This window comes from Stomoxys calcitrans, chromosome 1, assembly GCF_963082655.1.
Source record: "Stomoxys calcitrans chromosome 1, idStoCalc2.1, whole genome shotgun sequence".
Classification (NCBI taxonomy): domain Eukaryota; kingdom Metazoa; phylum Arthropoda; class Insecta; order Diptera; family Muscidae; genus Stomoxys; species Stomoxys calcitrans.
The window spans coordinates 144,331,826-144,354,838 of record NC_081552.1 but is presented as its reverse complement, the minus strand read 5'-3'; the positions used below and the strand labels follow the sequence as shown (position 1 = coordinate 144,354,838).

Below are 23,013 nucleotides of genomic sequence, written 5' to 3'. Positions count from 1 at the left end.
AAAATTGTACTCAGCTGTTCGCATGACCTCACCTTATAAGTGCATCTTGAGTAAACATAATCAAATCATATGTTTTGCGTCCTGAAACGCGTTTAAAGTTGAAAGTTGGTTAACTAATTCCATCAGATGCATATGTGCATTTGTTATGTAACTCACACAATACAAACCATCCTATTTTAATTTTTTTGACATGCATGCGTGAGTACGCATAAGCGAAATTTTCACAACGAATAGTGTACTGTAGCTGAGTACAATTTTTTCTCAACGAGTTTTGGTTGTGTGTGAATTATAGTTAAGAACCATAACACACACACAACTTTTTGCATTGGATATTTCTTCAAGAGCTTTTGAAAAAAGGAAGATATTGTAGCTCCGAATGGCGTTTTCATCGATTGTACTTTTTAGAACTATTGGGTTGCCCAAAAAGTAATTGTCGGTAATATATTGGGTTGCCCAAAAAGTAATTGTGGATTTTTTAAAAGAAAGTACACAAAACATACACAAAATCAGAGTTGAACTAATCACTGATTTTCACAGTGTTAGGCAATATTTTGTTGTTAGGCAACTGCCACTACATGTAAATGAATATATCTTGGGAGCGAACTTGCCTCTTTGAAATATTAACCGACAGCAAAAGATGCATGATATGTAATTTATCTTCAATAAGCGTTTGATGTGTCATGTAACACATACCTATAAATTCGGCTATTCGATTTTTTATCCACTTAAAAGTCGACTTCCATTTTTTACACAGCAAGGCGATTAATCGATTGATCCAAAGTTTATTTGTTTATTCACAATCGGATCGGGAAGATGTTTACATTTTCGTTTTGTTAAAGCGAAGGTATCGGTTTAAGATGTTCTAAAAAAGACTTTATAGAACGAGAGTATTCGGAGGCAAAATTAACAGTTATTGGGAAAATTAATAATGTCTGGTTTTATCGCTGTGCATTCAGGTACATTGGTTAAAAAACGCGAAAAAGCTCATTTTGAATGCAAGCTAAAATTTGTGTATTACATTTTTGCCTTTGTTTATGTATGCATATATATATATATACATCTTTTGTCTAATAGGTGCGGGAAATATTGTAGATGAAACGAAATACCAGCGCGTTATAAAAGAAGCATGTATAGTGGCGACAGATATTTTGAAAAATGGTGGCTCTGCAATGGATGCTTGCGAAGCGGCTATTATTCGACTTGAAAATTGTGGTAATACAAATGCAGGATTTGGCTCAAATCTGTGTTGGGATGGTCATGTCCAGTGCGATGCTTCCATTATGAACGGCTCAAATTTGCATTTTGGAGCATGTACCAATGTTTCAACGGTTAAAAATCCTATTCAGTTGGCCCGAATATTGTGTGAAGGTCAGGAAAGAATGCTTTCAATGGAACGCATACCTCCTATGGTAATGGCAGGCGTTGGAGCCGAAAATTTTGCGGAGGAAATGGGATGTGCTATGATAGATGCAAGTGCAATGATATCGTCAAAAGCAAAGTTCACCTACAACCATTACAAGTCGAAGGTAGGCGATGCAGCGAAAGTTACTAGTACAAAAATAGAAAACTCCAGTGATCCATCTGAAACGGTTGAGACATCAGATGTTAGTCCATTAGATACGGTGGGAGCAGTATGCGTTGATAGTACGGGTAATTCGGCGGCTGGTTGCAGTTCGGGCGGACTAATATTAAAAGTTCCTGGCCGCGTAGGACAAGCGGCCACCTATGGTGCAGGTTGTTGGGCCACTGACACAGACGATCTGTCGGTTGCCACATGTACAACGGGGAATGGAGAGTATCTCATGAAAACTTTTCTTGCAAAGGAGATATGCACTGATTTATTCACCTCCGATTGCGCCGTCACCAGTCTTCACAAAACATTCAAAGCAAAATTCCTCGAATCGCCATTTCTTCCAGCCGACCAATGCCTCTATGGTGGAGCTTTATCCCTAATCTATTACCCGAAAAATAACTGTGGGGAGGTGCTATGGAGCCACACGACAAAGTCATTTTGCGTAGGTTACATGTCAACGCAACAGAAAACGCCAAAAGTTTGTGTCTATCAATTGTGTTGTTGTCGATTTATGTCGTTATTGTTTATTTGTTTCTATTTCTCTTTTATTTATCTCATCTAGTTTGTCTATTCACCATTGCCAACGTACAGTCTGCCTGGGAAGTCGAGTGTAGTGAACGGACACAATTTCCATCTGCGTGTTTAGTTTGACGTCTAATTGTATTTTAAATGTTCATTTTTCGGTGACACACACACATATGTATAGTATGTACGTTATAACAACGATCTCCGATACGACATGCAAAGGAGGATAATAATGACCACGCTAAGATCATAATACTTTTACAAATGGCAGCGCCGACCGCAATGATGATTATGATGGCAATGACATCCACATTTTTTTCCTATTAAGATCATGTTCCTCTCATGCAAAAAGAAGAAAGAACAATTCTTGTCATTCTCTTCTGCCGAATTCATCGCCCAAGTAATAACCGTTTTATTTTTGCATTATATGTCTCAAGTTATATAGTGAACACATGCGAAATTCATTGAAAATGGAAGAGATATTATTCTTGCGTTTTTCATATTCTCCCAACCAACTAACCAGCCAACCAATCTATTAAGTTTGTATGTATTTATCTGTTTGTACTGTGTGCAGCATTGTGAGTTTCATTTGTTTTGTGTGCGAATAAAAATATAGTATACCTACACATTTATATACAATACACACGTACAAAAGAAATTAATCTATGAATAAAAGCAACGAAGGATAAACCAAATCCATCGATTCGATATACGATTTCCTTTAGGTTTTAGGGATGGGTGCGCCACTTGTGTCCGCTCGCCCTCAAATATGCGAGGCAATAAAAGTTTGCGAGTTTTCAAAACTATTTTTTATAGACCAAAGATGTTAATTTAAGATAAAACAAACAAACAAAAAATATATACATAAGTATATATGTAAAATAAAATACTGTATGATGCATTTCTAATACATCGGACAGCATCATCACTGTTAGCAGAAGCAATAATTTCCGTCTTTGAACAAACAAGAGTTCTCTACTCTCATGTCTGTAAAGTCAACTGCATATGACACATTCCTCATCAAGTTCGTAGCGGAGCAAAGCATAGTCGATAACTCCCTCAACATTTTAGGAATTACCATAAAATGACATCAGATGTATGGTATTACATGAAGAAATTTCCTGCAATAAAATTTGAAATACAGCGAGTGTCAAAATAAAGTGTAGCTACGTGTCCATAGACACGTGTATAAGTTTTTGACTTTTTTTAGTGTAAGTAGAGTAGAGTAGACTTAAGTTCTCTTTTGAAAAAACAAAATGTTTATTTAAATTGTGATTTTGAAGGCTGTAATAAAAACTATTTTAAATAAATGCTTTTGTACACTTTATTTTGACGCACACTGTATGCATGCACCTTGAAAAAAAAACACCAGTTGTGTTGATTTTGGCAATGTAAAGTTTATTGTCAATTTTTTATAAAATCTATCAAAATTGTGTATATATGTATTATGCTAAAGAATCATAAATTTATAAAAAAAAAAAAAACAGAAGACGGCAGGAATTTATTGTATAATTTCTTAATTTTGTGCATGTTGTTTATTCTGTATTTGTGTTGTACGATCAGCTTGTGTTCAATAAATATTTAATAAATTCACAAACAAGTATATTAGACATTTACAAGTACGAAATAATTTTAGGATGAAAGTTCTTCGTTGCTTCTGAAGTGAGAACAAATAATATATATATATATATATATATATATATATATATATATATATATATATATATATATATATATATATATTCATATAAAGGGTATATGTTATAAATACTTTACAAATACGTTTCTAATAAATGCTTGTAAAAAAATATGATCTTTACTAAATCTAAATGTATAAGGCTTTTAAGGACACACTCTGCTTTGAAAATATTCGAGTAACTTTTATGCATACACTTATGTACGTGGGCATGTGTAAATAGCAACCACAAAAAATAATACATTTGAAGACGATGGTCAATTTCCCCCATACCAACACCTCCATCCATCTATTAGAACTTTAGTGGTGTTTGTTTTTTGAGTTTATGAAGTATGAGTAAATTCGATACAATGCTTAAATTTCTATTCACAATACAAAATGCAATTGTTTACCCAACCAGCAATCAATATCCTGTTGTAATCCCATATTCAGCCGGCAAGTTCTTTAGACACAACCATATTCATACCATATGCTATTATTTTTGTCCTCATTCCGCTTGCGAGACAATTTATGCTCCTGGTCAGGTTGATCGTCCGTATCTCGATTAGTAGTAGCACTACTTGTGGGTGCTTCGTTGTTAGCCAAGCTCAAACTATTGCCACCCACAATATTGTTGATTCTATTGTACATAAGGAATGTGGCAGGATTCTCCGATTTAGCGGTCGTAGGTGTTTGAGGTTCGGCACCATTGTTATTGGTTGCGGCAGTGCTGCTGCTATTGTCCCCAGAAGCGGCCACTTGCAGTGTAGATGTCGATTGATTTGTGTCGGGAATTTTTTGGTTCTCATCGATGAGATAGACTGTTCTTCTTGACCCTGCCGTTCCCAGTGTTAGACTGCTGCCTGTTACATCAGCCGCTTCCAGACTAAATTTTTTTTTGAGCGGGGGAGTGCAAAATTTGCAAAACGAATTAGTAATGTTTATTTTGAAAATTACCATGCAGATTTCTTGGTTAATATAGAACAGAATATTATCAGCAATATATTTGAAAACAGCTCAAGCATTTTAATGCATTTGCCTGCCGTTAATTATTAACATACATTTTTGGCAATATTTCAAATTATATTTTTGCAAAATTACGATAGCCAATTAACCCATTTAAGCAAAGTGTTATTTGTTGATGTCTTGTTAGTTTACTGAGCTATGTATATCACTTTGTAATCTCTTTAAACAAAGTCAAGTGAGCAATGCCAGAGCTCAGCGCAATATATTAACATATATACAAACATTACCACCTCCTATCCTTGTTACATATTTAATCCCGTTTGGCTGGTTTTTATATGAATTGATCCTACGCTGGAACTTTTTCATCTTTGGAACGATTCTCTTGTTCGCTGTTGGTAAAAATGAATGAATTTTGCATACCGTACAAGTGGTGATAGTGCCCCAGCAAGGGGTTAAGAGCTATTAACGACACATTATTGTAATTATCATTATTTCGTATCCAATAAAAACACCCACCACATCACGGTGCTGCACAAAATTGCTAACAAAATCTAAACGGAAAACATATTTTTTCATTGGCGCGTTGATAATTTATCAAATCGAAAAAGAATATTATCAATGTCAAAGTCAAAATTAAGCAGTAGCCGAAACATTGACGATAAAAATTTTAAAATACAAGACGGATGAGCCTATGAACTTATGTTCCCCTTGTTCAGATGAAATAATAACAAACAAAAAAAAAAAAAACATTGTAACAGAAAAATGGGTAAAGTAATTACAAAGATAGCAGCCACGTTCCCCATTACAGTCGTATCTACGTTTGCGATTACAAATCGTAATCAATTTGTGCGATGCATAGGCTGATTCTCCGATTTTTATTTTATTTACATTACATTTCGTTGGCAACACTTAAGCAGCTGTAGCAGAACTGAGTCAAATGTTTTGCCTAATTGCTTTAGAAGAAACGTTTGAAATTACAAAATAATTATACTACATTGGTCCATGTTCTTAATTTCGACCATTTTCATTTCCACATCGGTTTTTTTACATACTTTTTTTTACATACATAGTTTCTGTTATTCGGGGGGATGTCCACGTTCGATGCAAACAAAACAAGAAACATATGTATGTTTATTTGTTTTAAGCCGTCATACAAATTTGTTAGTTTTTCAAAAATATTTTTTGTAAAATATGCAGTCTGGCATGTTTTTGGCTTTGTTAGCTTCTCGAAAAGAAACATTTTATTTGGATTCTTCTGATCCTACCGATATCCCAGATAGATTGTGGGTTGCCAACAATATTTTCTGCTAAAAGCATACATTCACGCGACCACAATAGGGCTCTATCACACTACATGTTCTTGTCTTATGACATGCTACTTTTTATGTATTATTAAAAAACTACTTCAATTTTTCCAACACAGCTATCGCACTAATATCGAACTACCTACGAGATAGAACTCAATCAGTTATAATTGGTACTTCCAGGTCAGCGCCCTTAGCAATGAATAGACGTGCGCCTCAAGGTTCTATTTTCGGCCCGCTCTTGTTCTCCATGTACATCAACGACTTGCCACATCAACTGGACTATTCAAACATCCATATATATGCAGATAATCACCTCTATTATGTATGTCGTAGTCACAACGAATTCCTGTCGTTTATTGTGAATGGTATTACATATGTCGTTTTTCGCCTGAAATGCGACTATGTTTAAAATCTATTACATTTTTTGGTATTATGTATGCCGTTTTTTAACGAGAAATTCGACAGAAACAGTCGTAGAGAATTTTTCAAGTGACAAGATTAAAAATTACAAAAACTGAATAAAAATAATTAGAAAAATGAATAACAGCAAAACGTAAGTCTTAGTATCAAACATTTGTGCATTGTTTACCTAAAATTATTCAATTAAACATATTTAAAGGATAAAGAAAACGACACCAAAACAATTTGAAGCTCTTGTGGATTTTATGTGTCAAAACTCAGCACTGCCTTCTTCTGCTGCCCTAAAGGGGGTGATTAAATATGGTTCTAGTGGATATCCTGCATCACCTGTAGATATATAGATAAATAAGTTTGTTTTTATCCTTGTCATTCCATCATACCTAAAAGCCATGTGTTTCTTTCTCCGTTATTATATCGTTCTGCAAGATATGCTTTAAGATCACTAACATTCCATACCAACGAATCGTGTGCTGAACCTGGATGGCTTGGTGAAATATAACGTATTCTTAGTTTATGATCACAGACCTGTAATTTTGCATTATAAAATTCTGTGAATAGCATATTAATCAGTTACTCACCACCATCACATTTAAGCTATAAAATCCCTTTCTATTATAGTATTTCCAACGTTCTGATAGAGTTGGAGCCAAAATCTTTATATGGGTGCCATCAATACAGCCAATTACGCCCGGAAACCTCCTTTATTTCCATCTTTTCCCTTTCGCTCATTTTGAATGTAATCCATTTGGAGCAAAGTTCGCTATACATCGCATCTATGCACTCGTGAAAGACACAACTCATTGTGGGTTGTGCCAGGCCCACGTTGAAATCGTTTCCTGCTCCTTTTTGGTAGCTACCTTCCGCGAGTATTCTTAGTGTTGCTGCCAGCCGCAAAGTTTTAGGCACACATGTTGATCTGGAGGGATCACGAAGTTTTTGTGAAATTGTCCTTAGAACGTACCGAAAAGACGCTTTGTTCAGTCTAAAATTGCTTACAAATCTGCAAAAAAATATTGATAATTTGGGAGAAACGTGAAAGGAAACATACTTACTTTGAACTTGGAAGGGAAAATATGTTTGACTGAATTCTTATCTGCCTGCGATAACAAATAAGATTATAAGCATTGGTTTCGTCTTCTTCGTCAGAAGATGAAAAATTTGCAACACTTAGCATTTTTATTTTACTTTTTTACTTTTTATTACGAAACGTTTAAAAAGCCGGCAATTGTAACTCAAATATTTTCAATCAGCTGATGTTTTTATCACTGGGTAGTTCAGAATTTATTAAAATATGTAGGATACGTCTATTACAAAAACACTCACGTCATTTTTTTTACATAATACCAACGAAATGTAAATTCGAGTTCGACTACGACTGCTCTCGAAATTCGACTACGACATACATAATAAGGGTGAATGTTCAAATATTACTTCATTGCCACAAATCATCACTATCAGATGGTATATTAAAGCTAAACAGAGATCTCTGCAAAATACACACATGGGCCACTGCAAACAATCTTCTGATAAATCCAAATTCATGCTAATTACTGACAGAAGGCAAAGCATATCTTGTGAGTTTTCAGTTCTCATCGGAGATTAGCAAATTGAGCAGGTTTACAAAGCTAAAAATTTAGGTATAATAATAAATAGCACCTTAACATGAAAAGATTACGTCATCGCAACGACAGGAAAAGTATTTGCAATGCTTAGGACACTATACCAAACTTAACTACTAACCCCACATTGTTCACTACAAATACGCGTGAGATGAATACTGAGCTGACTGTGATGGTCGATGGAGAAATGATTCCGACCATCAAGTGTCCCACAACACTTGGCGTCACATTTGACAGCTCTTACACATTCTCCCACATGCCACAGCAATTTGCGATAAAGTCAAAAGTTTTGGGTTGCCCAAAAAGTAATTGCGGATATTTTAAAAGAAAGTAAATGCATTTTTAATAAAATTTAGAATGAACTTTAATCAAATATACTTTTTTTACACTTTTTTCTAAAGCAAGCTAAAAGTAACAGCTGATAACTGACAGAAGAAAGAATGCGATTACAGAGTCACGCCGTTGAAAAAATTTGTCAACGCCGACTATATGAAAAATCCGCAATTACTTTTTGGGCAACCCAATAGAAACAAGGTCCTCAAGTCACTTGCTAGCAGTACTTAGGGTGCAGAGAAAGAAACCTTGTTGACTACATACAAAGCAATTGGCCGGTACAATGGGAGACGGTCGTTCTCCATTCACCCGGTAGCCAATTACCGCATCTGCTACCGTGTCTGCATGAATGTTGTTTAGACCTGCTTGATATGCCGCTTGATCTAGGAGTTCTCTCTTGTAGCGCTGAACCTCACGCTCTAGATCATGTAGACCTACCTTAAGGCTTCTGGGCGGTGGATATCTATCCACAAGATGATGATTTGGATGGTCTCTGCGATAACAGCCCAAAATCCGGACCGTTCTTGAGCCGAGTTACTTTAGGGAGTAGTATAAAGGTTTACCTCTGCTACTTTATCATCATGAATGCTGTGGCGGTCTGCCCTTATCTAGTACGTAAACATCTAATCGACACTTCTGGATGGTGGGCGCTTTTGTAATGACTGGTAATTGTGACGGCTTCTGGATATAGTGCTGCCGGAAAGCGACTTATTCTTCCCGATCTTGACTAACTTTCAAAGAGCGGAGCACATGCAGCCAAATGTGGCAGCAAGAATTTTGCTATAATTGATGGTCTATAATTCAATATTGCAAAATTGCCCACGGACATTCCATTAAAGAACAATCTGAAGTTTTCTCGCTATCAATGAATGCTGTTCGATTTAACTTTTGAACTCTAGTATCCAAGTCCGAACGGCGAATATTAAAATATGAACCGAATATCTTGATATAATCACATACCAAAACTTTTATTGTATTTTATCGCTAATAAAACTGAAAAACGTATACAAATCTTCTGTGGTGGGTACATGGAGTTTGGGCCATGAGAACCTTACAAAATGTTTACTTGTTTTTAAAGAAAGCAAAATATAATTTCCGTACACAATAAATTGTTCGTAAAGAGTAAGAAGTGGTATCATTTTTTTTGTAAAAAACATTAAATCATACTTTTTTATCCCAACTCCCTTCTATTTGTTGGGGAAAATTTTCCTGAATTTTATGATCTCAATCTCGCTTCTATTTCTATTCAGAATACCTACTTTTTTCCCTGGGAGACATTCCTCTTTTTGGAAGCTTGTTTAGAATAAGGGAAAGGGGAGCAGGGAAAAAACTCCCAGGGAATTGTTATTCAAAATAGGGCTGTATATGTGTCAAAATTGCCACTTTACATACGACTAACCTTTTTTGCTATCACACTAGTATGCTATTTTTTATGACATCCTAAAAATGGGAGCAAAAGCTGGGGCCGAATTACCGCATACGTGAACGAGTAAAATGAATCGAAAATTTTTCTTTTGGCATTACCGCATTCGTTAACGACATTCAAGATTATGGCATTCGTTAACGAGAGCATAATCGAGTTGCAGCTGTTCGAAATCCACTCGTGAGCTCTGGAGCAATCGAATAGAATTGTTACTTGATATAAATAAATAAAACAAAAGTAAAAATTTAAGTTTTTGAGTGTAATTATAATATAAAATAAATACATACTTTTTCGTTTTTGGGAATAGTTTATGCAAAATAAATGGCCAAGAAAGGTTGAAATGACTCAATTCATGGCCATCCGAATTTGGCAAAAAAAAAATCCAAATTGAAACCAAGGGAAGTCAACATTTAAAGAACACATGATGTCAAAACTTGGAGAAATGTAAGAAACGCCCAATTGCAGCTTATGTGGTACCGCGGTGGTCATGAGCCTTTTGAATTTTAGCTAAACAAATCAAGTCAAATCCATCAAAGTATTGGGTTGCCCAAAAAGAAGTTGCGGATTTTTTAAAAGAAAGTAAATGCATTTTTTATAAAACTTAGAATGAACTTTAATCAAATATACTTTTTTTAAACTTTTTTTCTAAAGCGAGCTAAAAGTAACAGCTGATAACTGACAGAAGAAAGAATGCAATTACAGAGTCACAAGCTGTGAAAAAATTTGTCAACGCCGACTATATGAAAAATCCGCAATTACTTTTTGGCAACCCAATAAATGCAATTTATTGGGTTGCCCAAAAAGTAATTGTCGGTAATATAGTAGAAATATAGTCGGCGTTGACAAATTTTTCAACGGCTTGTGACTATGTAATTGCATTCTTTCTTCTGTCAGTTATCAGCTGTTACTTTTAGCTTGCTTTAGGAAAAAAGTGCGCGAAATTTTGTTTACATTTGTTTGTTTGGCGTCAATTTTAATATGGGTACCGCATGTATTGAAAGAAATTCATTTAACAAACCAAATCAACGCTTGTGATATGCACCTTAAACGCAATGAATTCGATCCGTTTTTAAAACGAATCATAACTGGAGATGAAAAATGGATTGTTTACAACAACGTTAGTCGAAAACGATCATGGTCCAAGCATGGTGAACCAGCTCAAACCACTTCAAAGGCTGATATTCACCAAAAGAAGGTTATGCCGTCTGTTTGGGGGGATTGGAAGGGTGTGGTACATTTTGAGCTGCTTCCAAGGAACCAAACGATTAATTCGGGTGTTTACTGTCAACAATTGGACAAATTGAATACAGCCATCAAGGAGAAGCGACCAGAATTGGTCAATCGTAAAGGTGTTATATTCCACCAGGACAACGCTAGACCGCACACATCTTTGGTCACTCGCCAAAAACTGAGTGAGCTTAGCTGGGAACTTTTGATGCATCCACCATATAGCCCTGACCTTGCACCATCAGACTACCATTTATTTCGATCTTTGCAGAACTCCTTAAATGGTAAAACTTTCGGCAATGATGAGGCTATAAAATCACACTTGGTTCAGTTTTTTGCAGATAACGGCCAGAAGTTCTATGAGCGTGGAATACTAAATTTGCCAGGAAGATGGCAAAAGGTTATAGAACAAAATGGTAATTATATGTTGTTGTTGTAGCAGTTTATTGTGTACTATCTTTCGTCTGCTTGATTCTGTTGAGTGTCAAGACCCAGAAACTCCGCGACTAAGATGGGGTGCGTCCACAGGGATCTGGGTCTGAGTCGAGTGGGTCTGGCCGGGCAGTTAAACAGGTGACGTGTATCGTGCGGTCCCTGGTTACAGTCGGGACATACATCTTGCACGTCGGCATCAATCCTAGCTCTGTGGGAATTGAGGCGGCTGCATCTGCCGGAACGTAATTGAGCCAGAATCACTCTGGTTTGCCGGGGGAGGTCGATTTCTTCGGGTGCAATGGGTGGCGGTCGTTCTCCAAGGACTACATTCACCCGGTAGCCAGTTAACGCGTCTGCTACCGTGTCTGCATGAATGTTGTTCAGACCCGCTTGATATGCCGCTTGATCTAGAGGTTCTCTCTTGTAGCGCTGGACCTCACGCTCTAGATCATGTAGATCTACCTTAAGGCTTCTGGGCGGTGGATATCTATCCACAAGATGATGATTTGGATGATTTCTGCGATAACAGCCCAAAAGGTATTGCTTAGACAGCATGTAGTTATGTCTTCGCACTGGTAGGATCTTTGTCTCCTGGTGGAGGTGGTCCACATGAGAACTAAGGAGGCAGCCCGTCGCAGTTCGGAGGGCGGCATTCTGACGGATCTGAATATTATTCCACTGCGTGTCACAAAGCTGACGTGACCACACTGGCGCTGCATAACTTACCACAGACCGGCCAATTGCTTTGTACGTGGTCAACAAGGTTTCTTTGTCTGCACCCCAAGTGCTGCCAGCGAGTGACTTGAGGACCTTGTTTCTACTTTTGACTTTATTGCAGATTGCTGTGGCATGTGGGGAGAAAGTGTAGGAGCTGTCAAATGTGACGCCAAGTATTTTGGGACACTTGATGGTCGGAATCAATTCTCCATCGACCATCACAGTCAGCTCAGAATTCACCTCACGCGTATTTGTAGTGAACAGTGTGGCTGAAGATTTGGTGGCGGATATCTTCAGATTTCTTGCAGCGAAATATGAGGCAAGTTCGTTGAGGTAGACGTTCAACCTATCGCAGATGTCATCAATGGGTGGGGGGCCTGATGCCAAGATCGTACAGTCGTCCGCATATGATACGATCTCTATGCCGTCTGGAGGAGGTGGGATGGAGGATAGGTAGAGGTTAAACAGAGCCGGAGATATCACCCCGCCTTGGGGAACTCCCTGTTTCACTCTACGGTGTTTTGACTTCTTATCCCTAAATTCCACAAATGACTGGCGGCCACACAGATAATTCGCGACCCAACGTTTAGGAGTAATGCCTCAAGCGTCTTAGCCACTGGTGAGAGAAGGGAGATCGGTCTGTACGATTCCCCCAAACTCGGGTCTTTACCAGGCTTCAGTAGCGGGATCACTCTGCCCATTTTCCAGACATCGGGAACTATAAGAGTGTTCAATGACAGGTTAAGGACAGTGGTAAGGTACTCAACTCCAGGTAAATCCAGATTCTTCAGCATCAATGTAGAGATTCCGTCGGGGCCCAACGCCTTGGAAGATTTGGCGCCACGGATGACATTCGTAACTTCGCCCACGGTAAATTGTGATGGCTGTTCATCGGCTCGGAGACCACGAATACGGCGAATGGCTCTCCTCCTTGCCCTGTCTCTCTCGGGATGCACGATAAATTGACGGTTGAACAACCTGGCGCATCTCTTCGGATCAGTCACGGTTAACTCGCCAAAAGTGACTGAGGTCCTGTCGTCCCGTCTACTGGGGTTCGAGAGAGACTTAACAGTGGCCCACAATTTGCCTGCACCGGTGCCTAAGTTACATTGCTCCAAGTGTTCCAGCCACAAATTCCGCTTATGTTCGTTGACTACCCTGTTTATTTCCAGATTCAGCTCGCTGATTCTGGGGTTAGCGGGGTCCATAGCACGAATCCCATCACGCTCGTCTGCGAGTACCACTGTTTGCGCCGGGAAATTGGGTCGCACTTGCGGTATTCGACCGGCTGGTATAAAGCGAGCGGCTGCTGCGTTGATGATGTCTCGGAAGTTCCTCTCGGCCACAAGCACATCAGAGGGGGGTGGCAGTTCATTGAAGCGGCGATTGGTATACTCTCTGAAGCCAGTCCAATTGGCCTTCTTGTAGTTGATGAACGTTCGGCGCTCAGAGGTTATGAAGTCGGGTGGTCGGTCGATGGTGAGGATTATGGGGAGGTGGTCTGACCCCAAAGAGATGACGGCTTGCCAGGATACGTCACTCAGGAGATCAGGGGATGCGATTGAGATGTCTGGCGAGCTGCTGCACCTCCTCGTAATCCTAGTGGGGGCATCCTCATTCACCGTGCAAAACGTGGAGCTATCTATCTGCTCTGCCAAAGCTATGCCACGCTGGTCGTTGCCTAGGGGAGAATGCCATGACGAGTGATGTGCATTGAAATCCCCCAGAACCAGACGACTATGGCCAGATAGCAACCCACTTATGTCGGGGCTGTAGGCCTGGCCATTAATCGGGACACAGCTGCCAACCGGCGGTATATACACGTTGTATATCTCTATCTCGGCAGTACCAGACTTGACTGCTACCCCCATACATTCCATATATGGGTCACTAGCGTCAAGCGCAGGCGAGATAGGTCTATACTGCACGGAATGGTGTATAACGAAGGCCAATCCCCCACCTCCATTCCTTGAGCGATCCTTACGTAGCACATTGTAGCCGTGACAACTGTGCAAGCTGCAGGTGTTAGTCAGCTTTGTCTCCTGGATCGCTGCGACCGATATGCTCTTCCGACTCATAAAATCCACAATCTCATCAATCTTGCTTCGCAGTCCATTGCAGTTTAACTGCAGGAACGATACATTTCCCGACACTGGCCTGGCAATAGTAGGGCTAGGGTGCTGTCTTTGCATAAATTGCCGTACGGGAGAGGTCGGGGGGGTCACATAGTCCGGCGACGAGGACGCCGAAGGCGACGACGGCGACGCTTGTGACCCACTGCTGGCTATGTTCGCACAGCACCTAGCGACATAGCCAGTATGACTATACTCCCGTAGCGAAGTTAGGCCAGAGCAAGAACGGAAATGTACCCACTCCAAGCACCTGTTACACCTCACCGACACTGACCGATGATGAAGGCGGTTCTGGCAAACGGAACAGAACCAGGGTCCGGGGTTCTTTTCAATCCCGGCACGGACCAAAAGCATACGGAGAAGGCACTCCGGGATGTGCCTCTCCCATGACGAAAAAAGACGAACACGTACACTGAGGCGGCAGCCCTTGCCGATGAAGATTCCATCGGGTCAATCCGGTACGTACAACCGGCTGCCATGGGCAATTATATATTTGATTAAAGTTCATTCTAAGTTTTATTAAAAATGCATTTACTTTCTTTTAAAAAATCCGCAATTATTTTTTAGGCAACCCAATATTATCGTTAAAACATGTTGGTCGCAAACAAAAATTTCGGTTGAAGACCATGGACGTACCAACAAGACTCGGCACTGTGCTTTAGCACGTGTAAACCAAGAATGGCAAAAACATCATGTTCCCTACTTCATTTGGTCCACAGAGTAGCTGTCCAATTTGCCACATGCCAATCCGACTGACTTTTTTATTTATGTACATAGGCCATTTTTGAAAGCAAGGTAAGGACTACAAAATATGCCTGTATGGATGCGCTAAACAAATACATTGTACAGGAATGGGCCAACATAACGGCAGATTACATTCGTGCTGCTTGCAATTCGTTTCTTTGACGACTCAGAACAAAAGATAATGGAACATGTGATCATATCGCGCAAAAGTGAATGGAATCAAAAATATTTCCACATGCTTTCGTACATTGAATCAATAAAAAATATGTTCACACAAAAAAATTTTGTCGTTTGTCAGCTACCCGATTACTATAAATAACATGCATTTGTTATTAATAATATACATTTTTTATTTGGATTATTTATGAACGCTTTATTCGCTAGTGACATTGGATCACTTTTATCTATCATTTCTCTGCCAATACGCATAAAGTTATTGTTATTGCACAACAAAAGCGATGTAACCATGTTTTTTTTATTTAAAAATTCACGTTTGTTTCGAAAAATTTCAATAAATTCAAATTTTTCACAAAAGCCGGGTAGATATTAATTTCATGTATGTATTTGTGTTGTTTTGTTTTGCCACAAACATATGTTCAAATCAACTCTGATGCAAAATGCAAAAAATAATCGGTAATCGTCCAAAATCGAATTGTAGAACACGGCACATTATCAATATTTGTTCTTTTTTCGTATTGGAATCGTATGATGATAAAATGCAAACCAGCACACCACCGTTTCTTATTCTGACAGACACAATTCGGTGCACGCGTATTTTTGGTAGCTGCTAAAAATGGCAAGAACATAGCCACAGACCAAATTTTGCTAAATGCAATAAAAAAACAACCTTGCAAAGGCATTTGTGTGAATAGGAAAAAAGCTGAAATATGTTCTAATCTGCAAATCGTTCGTTAATATTCCTGTGTTTTGCAATGAATTCACAAAATATACCAACAGCGACGACGGCGAATTTGGAGTGTTGTTAAACATATCAAAAATCTAGGTAAAAAATTCATAAAAATTTACTTTTATGATGTGAATTAATTCTATAGATATGCAGCAAAAAGTTTTTTAAAAAAAACCGAATTACCGTATACGTTATCGAGTACGCTTTTGTATCGAATGAGATTTCGTCACGTATCGAATGGATGTATTGTATTACCGCACTCGAATGCTGTCGTATCAAAATTTTTCAAACGGCTACCGATTTTTTTTTTTTTTTGCATCAGAGTTGATTTGAACATATGTTTGTGGCAAAAAAAAACAACACAAATGGCAATTAACATCAAACGGTTTTTGTAAAAAGTATGAATTTATTGAAATTTTTGGAAACAAGCGTGAATTTATAAATAAAAAAAGCATGGTGTCATTGCTTTTGTTGTGTTCGTCGTCCACGATTCTGAAGAGGACAATAACTTTGTGCGTATTTGTAGAGAAATGATAGATAAAAGTGTTGCAACAATGACACTGCCGAATAAAGCGTACATAAAGAATCTAAATAAAACATTTATATTATTAATAACAAATGCATGTTATTTATATTTGCCGGGTAGTTGATAAACGAGCACATTTGTTTGTGTGAAAATATTTTATATTGATTCAAAGTACGAATATATGTAGAAATATTTTTGAATCCAATCACTTTTGCGCGATATGACCACGTACAAGAAGCGAATTGCAAGCAATTTTTTTCAGTGAATCCATACGGTCATATTTTGTAGTCCTTACCTTGCGCTCAAAAGTGGCCTTAATAAAAGAGTCCGTCGGATTGGCATGTGGCGAATTGGACAGCCACTCTGTGGACCAAATGAAGTAGAGAACACGATTTTTTTTGCCGTTCTTTGTTTTCACGTGCTAAAGCACAGTGCCGAGTCTTTTTGTGACGGTGCCGAGTCTTGTTGGTACGTCCATGGTATGCGACCGAAATATAGACGGCTCCAAAACAGAGACTAACATGTTTTAACGATACTAAAATGCTTTTACTTTAATTGATTTGACTTGATTTGAGCTAAATTTCTAAGGGCTCATGTTCACCACGCTACCACCCAAGCTGCAATTGGCCGTTTCTTACATTTCTCCAAGATTTGGCATCATTTGTTCTTTAGATGTGGCCTTCCCTTGGCTATAATTTGGATGGCCATAAAGTGTGTCATTTCAATCCTTTGTAGCCCATTTATTTTGCATAAATTATTCCTTAATATGAAAAAGAATGTATTTATTTATTTCATATTATAAAAACACTCAAAAACTTAAATTTTTACTTTTATTTTAACTATTTATATCAAGTAACAATTCCAAATTAAAATTTTCTTTTTAGATGTTACTTTATAGTTTTTAGAGCGCACAACAAGCCGATTACTGGCTTAGTTGTATGTCCATAGTGGCATGGGGCGGATTAATATCTGCATCCTCTTTTCAGCCTAACCTAACCTAACAATTCGATTGATACTCGATTATGCTCTCGTTAACGAATGCCATAATCACGAATGTCGAAAGTGCTTATTCGTTAACGAATGCGGTAATGCCAAAACAAACATTTTCAAACAATTTTACTCGTTCTCGTATGCGGTAATTCGGTCTGACCGATTTAAAATCTGGAAAATTTTTAAGATTTACGATTACAAATTAAAGTTGCGATTGCGGTTATCGGAACAGGCCTGCCCGACTTTTAGATGTTATTTGTTACTGTTTAAAGCATGTAGCATTTTGGTTTTGAAGCTTTGAACAGCCAGCAAGACGTTCATCAAACTGTAACTTCTTACGATAGAGTAATATTTACCTATCCACCTCAAACCTTTTATTTGTTTTTCATAACTCAAAAATTTGCAATCGTCAGTTTGGAAAATTTGATGATATGTTAAGAGTAATCTTGCTGAATGAATTATACAAAACTGAAGAGTCTACCACAAAAATTAAATAAGGCGTGATGAGATTAAAACAAGTCAAATAATTAATATAGAATATGAAATATATGTTTTTATAAGAAAGAATTTCATATTAACCATCGGACTCGCAAAATAATTTTGATATATGTACAAAATTAATTAATTTTGAATTATATTCGATTGCGCAGATTTCGGCTCGAAACACGAAATAATTGACTTGTGTTATTCGTAATCTCAAAGTTTAAATAACTTATTTTAATGCATACGTATATAAAACAACAAGGAAAACACATTACCCGTGCACGCTATTTCTACGTGAATTATTTAAGTCCGTACGTTTTTGGGTTTGTAAACTACTTCTCATTGTACCACCACGGGAAAGCGAGTTGTCCAGTACATCCCTAAATGAAAAAAAGAAAAGAACGGAAAGTGCGAACAGACATTAAAAAAAGTGATAAATTATATTATTCGCTTAATTACGTATTTTAATACTATATGACCGATTTAAATAATATTAACAGCAATGCCATGTAGCCTAAACTCTAAAAATATCTATTACAGTCGGACCTATTTTTTCTGGCAAGCTCGTGACCACACATTTTTTTACTAACATTTTTCATAGTCTCAAATGCCGGAGCAGCCAAAGGTCTCCAAGAAGTCCAAAAAAATTTTTGGAACGATGTATTGTTTATTTTAAAGATATTTTTGCTGAATAATTACATCGCCATCATAAGTCAGATCTATAGTTTCACCATCGGACAAAACAGCAAATAAGGAATCATTATTACACTTGAGCTATCTTTTCATATGCTCTATGGTAAAATCGTTCGGTTTATTTAATTTTTCTGTAGCATTGTCAAACAATTTTACGTCTGTATGTATCGGACAGAAGGATCAACGATCGTATTTCAGATGATCTCCTAATTCGCAACTAAAGTGTTTGTAAAGCCATTCTAAAAAATATTTGTCGAGTGACCCACGATTTTTTATTGGTTTTATAAATAACGGGAAGTTTGTTAAAACAAATTAAAGATCGTCACCCAGCATTTTTTCCAATAACTAAAGCCTTGCACTTGAAAATACCAGCAGCATTAGCACACAATAATGCAGTTAGTCTCGCCTTCATTATGGCATACCATATTGCTTTATTGGCAACATTTCAAAGATAGGACAGCTTCATATCCATTGTAAATTTTTTTATTGCTTATTTTTATAATAATATCCGCAACCTCTTTCCAACCCAGTTTTTCCCTTGAAATAAATTATTTAAATTTTCCACAAACATTATGGAAACGACAAAATCAGCTGAGGCTTTGCTCCTTCGGCCTTGTGCTTGTGAATATAGTTTCTCTTTTTAAACTTTTGCAACCAGCTGTTAGAATATTAAAATTTTCTCAATCAATGTGCCTGTTACAGACGTTTCCTTTAATCGTTTTCGAAGACCGTTCTTAAATTTCTATGTTCTTCTGTGTTTTCCAAGGCTTTTACATTTTAAAACCCACAAACAGAGTCACTTTCTGCACAAATCCATCTTCAATTTATTATCATTTTATTTGGTTATTCAAATATAATGGTAAAGTGTGCGTATACTCCCGGATAATTGAGGTCCGACTGTATATAAAAATTAAAGTGTTGCACTCTTTTGTTCTTTGTTTCTATGTTACCTATAAACACAAAAACGGCTGAACAGATGGTAGAATTTGGCCTTCGATGGATATAGGACTCTCCCCCTTACCTCAATTTTCAAAACGGCCAGATCTTGGAGATAGGTGCACCGATTTAAGTGAAATATGGTTTACACGCTTATGATATCCCAAGAACACGAAATTGGTATTAAACATTGGGGTAAAATAATCTGGCAGAAAGCCCTACCTCAAAACTACTCAAAAAGCACTTCCAAGACTTTAGTCGCGAGTGGACGTGTTTTGTATTAGCTCCTATTAAATATCTAATATCTTTCCAAAAAAAAAACTTTAACAAAGTCAAAACATCAAAACTCATTAAATTGTACACTCTGCGTTGTATACAACCCGTAAAAAAGTTGGTGTAAATTTCTTTGCTTTTAAAATTGTACAAAGAATTTTACATATAAATAAACAGAGCAAAACAGCCAACAGTAAAGCAAATGAAACAATTGAGCAAGGATTACACAAAACAATAGGTTAGGTTAGGTGGAAAAGAGGGTGAATATATTAATCCGCCCCATGCCATTATGCACATACACCTAAGCCAGTAATCGGAATTCCGAACTTGAAATTTTCCTATTAGATGTTACTTTAGAGTTTTTTGTTAGTTAAGTTAGGAATTCTTTTTCGCTACTTACAAAATTGTTAATTGTTTTCAATACCACTCCCCTAAGTTGGTTCATGTCTGGTATTGTGTCTCCACCTAAGTGCCGTTATCTGTTAGACGCGAAAACCGGACAATTACAAAGGAAATGCTCCAACGTCTCATCATCTTCCCCGCATGACCTGTTATGATACCAATAGCTATACTGACCTCCTTCTTACTTCCTTTCAGTAATAGCCTCGTCTTCTCACGATCTGGATCCCCCCATAGGATTTGCCCTCCTACCGACCGTTTCCCTGTTCCACAATGTTGCATGTGCATTCGACGCCCACTCCCTTAACTCGGACTGCGTCGATCTGAAAGGCTTCGGGTTAATTAACGGCAGTCCTGGTCTTCACCGCCAAATCGTCTGCCCTTTCATTTCCCCTTACTTCGTTATGGCCCGGCACCCAAACGATGAGGATTTTCTCATCCTCAGAGAAGGCGTTAATCTCCCTCTTACACTGCAAGACTGTGACCTTGCCGTCCTGGTTGTTATTGCCCTTATGGCAATTTTACTGTCTGTAAAGATGTTCACACTCGACGTCCTCGCGTTAGCACCATACCACATAAAGCATTCCGTGATCGCCCGGATCTCCATCTACAGGACCGTATTATGGCCAGGCAGTCTTAAACAGATCTCAGTTCCTGGGTTTCATCGATCCGTGTAACATGATCTTCCAGATGACAATACTAGGGTTCCGTCAATCCAAGACTGTGCCGATGGCAGCAGTGCCTCGTACTGGAATTCAAGGTTCATCTCAGGTATCCGATCGGAAACCTCTTCACTTCCTTCCAGGTTTTCTATCGTCGCCTCGATTATACCACGATGGTATACGCTGCTCCCATCCACACAAAACAATAAGTAAATGAAAACAACCAAAAAAATCTAGCATTGAGAGGGATTGACTTATTTAAGACTTAAGTCGCAGTGTGTCAAACTCAAAAGCGCTTTTTGGCCTGCAATTGTAATCAATTGGTTAACATATGTATATCTGAAGCTTTACAAAAACAACACGTCGTTGATAGAAGCCGAGCTGTAGAAAATATTCTATTAAAAATAGCGCCTTAACATGACTACAGTTGCATTAAACAAAAAAAAAAAAAAATCATGAATGATCAAAACCAAGGTGATATTACACAAATTAATTTAATTGTTGACAATAACAGCATACCACAAGACGGGAGACAGCGAGAGTATAATACTGCGCTCTTTTGGAAACTCGGCAAAAGCACCAAGGATGTACGACTAAGGGTTTTGAATAATGCAGATGATCGACGAAGGAATTGAGAATGCAGCTGCTAAGGCAGAAAATTAAATTGCTCCCGTCTCCTGTGAAGATCGGGTGAATGGTATACCACATCAAAATGATAACTTGATGGACGTTTTTAGCAATATTTGCAGATCTTTGCATATAGAACAGTGATGGGTACATTACCACTATTGAAAATACCGAAACTGTGTGAGAGTATCAAATCATCATCATCTACTTAATGAAATTCAAACATCAATTAAATGAAATTGCTCTGAAATAGAGTCAGTCGAACGAAGCAACACCAAGTTCTTTACACTGTTTGTGTGCGTCTGTATGTTTTACCTATGCCCGCGGGCATAGGAATTTTTGTGCGGATGTGTATGCTACCATGATATGATATAGAACCACCTCGACTCAAATCTACAAAACAAAAATTCACCGGATGTGGTATTCTAGTTAAATTCATGCACCCATATGATAAAATCCGTATCCGGTTACAAAAAGCAAAATAACAACAAATACAATAGCTGCATTCAATCGGTTTTAGATCTACTACCCCATACTGCATCAATAAAAACATCTCCAATGCAAATGACCACTTTCTTCAAGAAGCGATTAAATTAAAAAAAAAAGGTCTGATGAAATCTACGTACCCCTTTCGTGGCCTTACCTATATTAAACAACTAAATAGCTTAAGAGCCAATATGTAATTATCACACAAAAATCTTCGATGGCCTTCGCACTCTGGAAGATGTTTCTGGCGGCGAAAAACAGCAGAACTTACAAAACTACACACTTTCTTTTAGTTATGAGTACCCATAAATCTATAATTTTTTACATTGATTTTAGAAAACAATTTTTGTTTCTTTTTCATAACATCTTTATCTCTTATCATACTTCAAATTTAATTTTTTCTTGTTCCTCATTTTCAGTTTAGGAAATTTTACAAACACGCTGCTGATACCTTAAGTTCTATCATTTTTAAAGGTCCTAGCGGTTGATGTAGAAAGAGATTGCAATGACATACATAATTAAGGACTTAGTTTATATACTGGCCAGATAAAAAAGTGGTTTGAGGGTATGCACAAAGCTTGGCCAACAAAATTAATGAATTTAGGCTAACATTTGATAAAGTCTGGTACGCTCATAATATGCCTTTCAGAAACATTATTAGGTTCTGCCATTCCTGATAGATTGGTTGATCAACCTGGTTAATCTGTTTTCGGATCTGGTAGGGAATGTCGTGGAGGGGGTGTGGCAAAACAATTTAATTGGTTGCATTTATCGACCGAATAATACAATTGATTTGCAACAGCTTTATGAAATTTTAGAGGGCGCGATCTTGGGTTATGATGATGTTGTTATTGCAGGTGACTTCATCTCCAATATCCTGGTTGATTCTTGATTAACTGAGAGTATGCTGACCTTAGGTCCCTCAACTGCTGATC

General features: G+C 37.8%; 2 protein-coding genes across 4 annotated transcripts in view; one reads left to right on the top strand and one right to left on the bottom strand.

Annotated features, from left to right (window-relative positions):
* Window positions 1–786: 786 nt before the first annotated feature.
* Window positions 787–2,793, top strand: LOC106089756 (threonine aspartase 1). The gene is made up of 3 exons (XM_013255729.2): window positions 787–956; window positions 1,075–2,051; window positions 2,136–2,793. Exons 1-3 carry the CDS (start codon window positions 929–931, stop codon window positions 2,217–2,219), a joined length of 1,089 nt encoding a protein of 362 aa, XP_013111183.1. The 5' UTR covers window positions 787–928; the 3' UTR covers window positions 2,220–2,793.
* Window positions 2,794–4,103: 1,310 nt separating this feature from the next.
* The window catches only part of LOC106089755 (girdin), a 37,973-nt gene continuing 19,063 nt past the window's right edge, over window positions 4,104–23,013 (bottom strand). Inside the window, exons 11-13 of one of the 3 annotated variants that reach the window (XR_001221684.2) lie at window positions 18,278–18,382; window positions 17,876–17,996; window positions 4,598–4,659 (exon numbers count right to left, since the gene is read on the bottom strand). Coding sequence is in view for 2 of the 3 variants with exons in the window: in XM_059362117.1 (XP_059218100.1) it covers window positions 4,239–4,659; window positions 18,278–18,382 (526 nt within the window). In the remaining variant the exon portion in view is untranslated. Of the gene's footprint in view, window positions 4,660–17,875; window positions 17,997–18,277; window positions 18,383–23,013 lie in introns of all 3 variants that reach the window. The other 2 variants (XM_059362117.1, XM_013255727.2) reach the window with 2 other exon arrangements.

What these genes read in the sequence shown, in the direction of transcription:
- LOC106089756 (XM_013255729.2), top strand. Translation starts at nt 929, where the DNA reads ATGTCTGGTTTTATCGCTGTGCATTCAG. An exon ending in TTTTATCGCTGTGCATTCAG is followed by an intron (nt 957 to 1,074) that starts GTACATTGGTTA and finishes TTTGTCTAATAG; the next exon opens with GTGCGGGAAATATTGTAGAT. An exon ending in CGCAACAGAAAACGCCAAAA is followed by an intron (nt 2,052 to 2,135) that starts GTTTGTGTCTAT and finishes TATCTCATCTAG; the next exon opens with TTTGTCTATTCACCATTGCC.